The sequence below is a fragment of the Oppia nitens genome, unplaced genomic scaffold (assembly GCF_028296485.1).
Source record: "Oppia nitens isolate AA-2021 unplaced genomic scaffold, nextdenovo-longstitch-racon4-pilon3 scaffold30_pilon_pilon_pilon, whole genome shotgun sequence".
NCBI classification, from domain to species: domain Eukaryota; kingdom Metazoa; phylum Arthropoda; class Arachnida; order Sarcoptiformes; family Oppiidae; genus Oppia; species Oppia nitens.
In genome coordinates, this window is record NW_026533211.1 from 360,173 (window position 1) to 366,523 (window position 6,351).

General features: G+C 27.2%; 1 protein-coding gene across 1 annotated transcript; it reads right to left on the reverse strand.

The window, feature by feature from the left end:
• Positions 1 to 2,160: 2,160 nt before the first annotated feature.
• Positions 2,161 to 4,532, reverse strand: LOC128956494 (uncharacterized). Its single transcript, XM_054302212.1, has 6 exons — positions 4,526 to 4,532; positions 3,820 to 4,166; positions 2,839 to 3,234; positions 2,465 to 2,714; positions 2,367 to 2,413; positions 2,161 to 2,271 (listed from the first exon to the last, which is right to left on the reverse strand). Exons 1-6 carry the CDS (start codon positions 4,530 to 4,532, stop codon positions 2,161 to 2,163), a joined length of 1,158 nt encoding a protein of 385 aa, XP_054158187.1.
• Positions 4,533 to 6,351: the final 1,819 nt, after the last annotated feature.

The following is a 6,351-nucleotide window of genomic DNA, read 5'->3' on the forward strand; positions in this document are numbered from 1 at the left end:
TTACTTTTGGTGACAGCGTTTGGTTGAATGGTGTCGAACAATAGTATGGTTTTCCGTTGATATTAAAGAACAATATATGACCGGATCTATTGTTATGTTTATTACCGACGAGTGAGCCATAGTCTACAATATCGTCAACCTGTGACCAGAGATCGTCGGGTATATCGTCGATAAACTTTGGATACAAACATTTATTTGATTTTTTGCATTCATTAGAGTCTAATGTTTTATTTTCCAACAAATATATGAATTTTCCGACACCTTTGTGTTCTTTGTTCATAACTATAAAATAATTTGACGACTCCTGTGGTACGGGACTGAATACAAATGAATCCGTGATATTGTATTGCAAAATGTATTCAGTTTTCAATGGATTATCCGATCCATTGATGTTTTCCAAACATTCAATTTCTGTCGTTTCACTCCATAATCCATTTTCCTTAATAAAAACATTTATATAATTTTTGTTAATAATAATAGAATTAAATACATCTACTACTACTACTAATACTAATACTACTATTACTACTAATTTATACATACCGGTACATATACACTCTTTTCATCGGCATTACAGTACATACATCTATAATATGGGATTATAAGATAATCATTTAGCGGATCAGTTCGTATAGTTTTGACGATAGGTTTGCCCACATGTTTGTATGTAATACGATGTCGTGTAAGAATTCTATTGATATCTATTGTCACCAGTGGTTCATCAATACTACTACTACTGTTACTATTGTCTGTATCGGTGGTGTTGGGAAACGATACTTCAAATTGAATTTGTAGATCAGTATCGTATTTGTACATCATATAGATATCGGTATAGTTTCTAGCATTTCGATGGTCGACATCCCATTTGTGATAGACTCGGATGTCTGCAAACCGAAAATATCCCAAAATCATACAAACCGACTGCTGTTGCGACCGATTAATGGACGACAAAACAATTACAGCAAACAATAATATCAACGAAATCATAGACATTATATCCAATTATAAATTATTAGACAATTAATATATAAAAAAAATAATATATTTTTTATAATCTAATAACCAATAGTTTAACGAATAAAAATCTATTGCTAACTAATAATACAAACAAACAAAAAAGTATTCAAAAAATTTTATTTATTAGGAATTCTTTAGTTTGAATCAATAAATCAAACTAAACAATGAATTTATTGTATCATATGATTAATATTTGTGATTTTTGATTAGACTATAGATTAGACAAACAATTAATTTTAATGTATCATAAACTTTATACATTATATAGATAATTGCAATTAATTTTAATGTATCGCGCGATTATTAATAATTTTAATTTATTAAATAAAAAATAATTTAATAAAATATACTTTTTTTTTGCGTGAAAAACATTGTTTAGTAAAGAGATAGATTGAGAGAGAGAGAGAGAGAGAGAGAGAGAGAGAGAGAGAGAGAGAGAGAGAGAGAGAGAGAGATAGAGAGAGAGAGAGAGAGAGAGAGATAGAGATAGAGATAGAGATAGAGTATTGTTGTATGTGTTAACTATTTTATTACTATTTTATTAAAATTTCAATAATATATTTTAATCAATAAATTTTTTTAAATAAATATTTTTTACATTTTTATCTTCTTTAGATGATTTTTGAGTAATAAATTATTAGACAAATGACAATAACAATGACGACAATAATAATTATTATGACAATCACTGCTATAATGTAAGACATAAAACCTTTTTTTTATTGGTTAAGTCATTAGATTCAGCAATGATTTTGGAGGAATCAGTTGTTTTAGCGATGGTTTTGAATGTTATTTAGCGATGACTAGAAATTATTATAATATATTATTTTATTTTATAGACATATATAATAATTTATTTAATAATTTAGATTTTTTAGATTTATGTAATATTTTAATATTTTTTTGATTTAATAAATTTAATAAGTAATAAATTATTATTATTTACTTTTTTTTATTCCTAATACAATATTAGATACAATTAAAATATATTTTAATATAAAATTTTATATAAGAAAAATAATATAAATAATAATTTTAAACATTTTAGGTTATTTAAAATATATATATTGTTTTTTATTGTATTAAATTAACTAATAATAAAAATTATTATAATATGAGAATATTATTATTATTGACTTTTAATTATGACATTTTTGATTTTATAGATTCAGTCGATATGTTATCCACATGTAGTGACCAATCGGTGTCCATTTGGCCGACTTTGGCCCGAATTTCTGACGGAACTCTCGATTGCTATACAATTGAATTGAATTGAATTAATTATTTTTTATATGTCTATTATTATCAAAATATAAATAATAACAAACAACTTATATATATATTCATACAATTTTGTCCAATTTGTTATCATCGCTAGGTTTTGGCGGTTCATAAACTTTATACATTATATAGATAATTGCAATCAATATAATCACAATAATAATACTGACAATTATAATGACATAAAACCATAAATAAGTTGACGATCTGTTAGTATTTGTGTCATTATTGTCGTCGACTACTAGTGTTGTTGTTATTGTTGTATCACTAGTCGTCCAATTAGTTGATTCAGCACTGGATGTCGATAGGACTGTACTGCTGATGGAGACAGTAGTAGTAGTGGTGTTACTGGCATTGGATAACCATATATTAGTACAATAAGAGGCCAAACGTTTTAACATATTAAACGATTTACACTACAATATCATGACATAAGACACAATGTAATTATTATTAAAAGTATTATTTTTATCGCAATTATTATTATTATTATTATATACAATCATACAATCAGTTATACTGTATAATACCAGTACATACCTCTCGGGACAGTTCAGTCAAAGTGGCAAAACAGTAATAAGGCTGAGAATTGTAGGTAAAAAACAGTACATAACCCTGACGTTTGGTACCGTAATCATAGTCGACAATAGCGTCGACAAACCTAAACATAATTTGATTGAGTGTTTGAAATATTTTCAGCAATCGACAGCCTTGTCTACGGCACCGGTCATAAATGTATATCCGATCGCTGTCCAAATAGTAATACTTAATGTGTTTGGGGACAACATTTTCCCGGTCGACAATAATTGTATAAATTGTTTTCTTATCGGGAAATGGACTAATTATCAGTGAATTAGCCATGAATTGGGCATTTTTTCTAAGCTGATCGGCCGGTGGTCTTAAACAATAAGTAGTTACTGTTTCGTTTTGCTCATACTAAATATATACAGTATAAACCATAAAAATAGGGTTAGTATGGGTTAGTATGGGTTAGTATGGGTTAGTATGGGTTAGTATGGGTTAGTATGGGTTAGTATGGGTTAGTATGGGTTAGTATGGGTTAGTATGGGRTAGTATGGGTTAGTATGGGTTAGTATGGGTTAGTATGGGTTAGTATGGGTTAGTATGGGTTAGTATGGGTTAGTATGGGTTAGTATGGGTTAGTATGGGTTAGTATGGGTTAGTATGGGTTAGTATGGGTTAGTATGGGTTAGTATGGGTTAGTATGGGTTAGTATGGGTTAGTATGGGTTAGTATGGGTTAGTATGGGTTAGTATGGGTTAGTATGGGTTAGTATGGGTTAGTATGGGTTAGTATGGGTTAGTATGGGTTAGTATGGGTTAGTATGGGTTAGTATGGGTTAGTATGGGTTAGTATGGGTTAGTATGGGTTAGTATGGGTTAGTATGGGTTAGTATGGGTTAGTATGGGTTAGTATGGGTTAGTATGGGTTAGTTTATATAGTACAGTATGAGCGCGCGCACACACACACACACACATAGCTAAAGGGCCTGAAGTATACCTCATAGTAGACCTCACAATAGTATGATTCATAAAACTGTTTTCCATTTGATTTAGTCGTCCATTTGGGTGCAAACCTATTGACAATACTAGTGTTGATACTATTGACTAAACTGTTTGAAACCAATTCAACATCAATCGGCCAGTTATTGTTATCAAAGGTCAGCCTAAACTGCCATTCCTTTTCCCGGTTCCACATCCAATAGCTGTCATTGTATTGGCTTTCCATATGACTGTTTTGAAACCATCGACGATAGGCACCGATAGGCTGATACTTGCCATTGGGTGCCAATGCCTTACATAACTTGTCACTATAAGCTGATGATAACGACAATTGTCTAAACAGTACTATTAATACAATTATTATTTTCATAGTTTTTTGTTTTAACAAACTTATTGATCAAAAAAAATAAATGTTTGTCTATTAATAAAATTAACGGTCATTATTATCATTATTATTATTATTGTATAATTAATAATTTATATTTACTTTAAATTATTTAGCTAATGAATAGAATATTTTTTTTATTGTAACTAAAATAATGATTACAATTTAAATTTTTTTAAAAATTATAAATAACTATTACTTTAATTCAATAGATTGTAATATAATTTATTGTACATTTAAAAACATTTATTTCTGTACTTTAAGATAATTAAAAAAATTAGTTAATCATAAGTAAAAAAAATATAGATTTTATGATTACATATCATTTGTGAAATGATTTTTTGCTAATATAAAAAAAATAAATACTGTTTTTAATACATTATTTACAATCAATACTCGCGATTATCTATAATTTTAAAACGAAATAATAAATAAAATAATTACAAATAAATTCATTGTTTAGTGTGATTTGTAGATTCAAACTGATAACTACTGTAAATACATAAATAGATATAAAAATTTTATTTTGTATATTTTGTGTGTATTATATTAATTGTCTAATAATAATAATGTTGTTAATATGATTTCAATGTATATCTCATTGATATTATTTGTTTTAATTGTGTCCACACATTGGTCACACTGTTTTCAAGACAACAACAACAACACCAATACCAACAACAAGTCGGTGTGCGATATGTTGGCACCAAATGGACAGTTTGATGGCATCCGAGTCTATCATCAATGGATTTCTAAACCAAACTCTTCAAATGATAACACAAATCTCTATGCAATCTATAAAAACGGTTTGTCATTGATGTTTGACGTGTCGTTCCCTGAAATTGATAATAGTTTTGATGAACCATTGGTGACATTAGCCGACAATACTTATAAAATAAATGAAACCAATTTTATCGATATGTTTGGTTTCAATACAAAGGTTATTAGTGGATTTTGTTATATATACGTAAGTTATCTATATATATATATATATATATATATATTATAAATATATTTAGTTATATAGTTATCTAATATATTATTTTTAAATATTTTAATTACTATATACTGTATATATATATATTTGTTTATAATTAATTGTTAATTTTTTTTTTTAATTTGAAGGACAACCTAAACAAGTCAATTGTTTCGTATAAATGTTTTGGACGTAAATCAACTGACAATAATAGTGATAAACCATTGAACATATCGACAACAGTTGAGAGAACTAATGGTGTTATATTTAATCCGATTCCCGTCACTAACACTATAGCTACCTATGTTATCGTATTGGACAGGTATGACAAATCTAACATCAAGTTTGTCTATATAAATGCAAGCAATAGTAATATCATTGTCTATGATTACGATGAATGTCACCAACAATTTGAGTGTTGGCGCCCGGAGTTTATCGACGACATACCCGATCAACTCTGGCAACACATCGACGGTATTGTCAATTATGGCAAAAATAATCGACATTTGGGTTATATATTATTCTTTACGATCGACAGAAAACCATACTATTGTTGGACACCATTGAACCAAACGTTGTCACCGAAAGTAATAAATGTTTTTACAGGTGAGGAGAATAAAGTTGAAAACGTTTTTGATGAACGATTTACAAAATATGGCAAATATTAGATATTATTTTTTTACTAAAAAATAATCTCCAAATATGTAAAATTGTTGTGATAAAAATTATTTTAATATCCGATTAAAAATTTGGCTACAATTTACTTTCAAAGTTGGAATACACTTTTAGTGATTTTTAAACAATAATAATTATTATTATTTAATAATAAAATATTTTAAAACAAAAAAAGTGATAAAAATCATAATTTCTAATATTAAATGTAAACATTAGTTGAAAAAATTGCATAAAAGTTCTAAAATTCCAAGTCCAGAGACAAATAAAATAAGTTAAATATACCTCAAATAAATGAATTTAAATTAATAATTGTTATATTAATAACTATAATTAAAAAATTAAAATTTAAAACAATTAATTAGTTCTAAAACTTCAAAATCCACAGCAAAATTTTATAAAAATTTCTTAAATTAATAAAGGAAAATCACATTAATATAAAAAATTATCAGCAATAAATAATTACATTATTTTACTCTAGTTAAAGTTCGGAAATA

Coding starts and splice junctions, on each gene's coding strand:
- LOC128956494 (XM_054302212.1), bottom strand. Junction 3,235..3,819: donor ATTGTGAGGTCTACTATGAG/GTATACTTCAGG, acceptor GTATATATTTAG/TATGAGCAAAACGAAACAGT. Junction 2,414..2,464: donor TTATGTCATTATAATTGTCA/GTATTATTATTG, acceptor TAATGTATAAAG/TTTATGAACCGCCAAAACCT.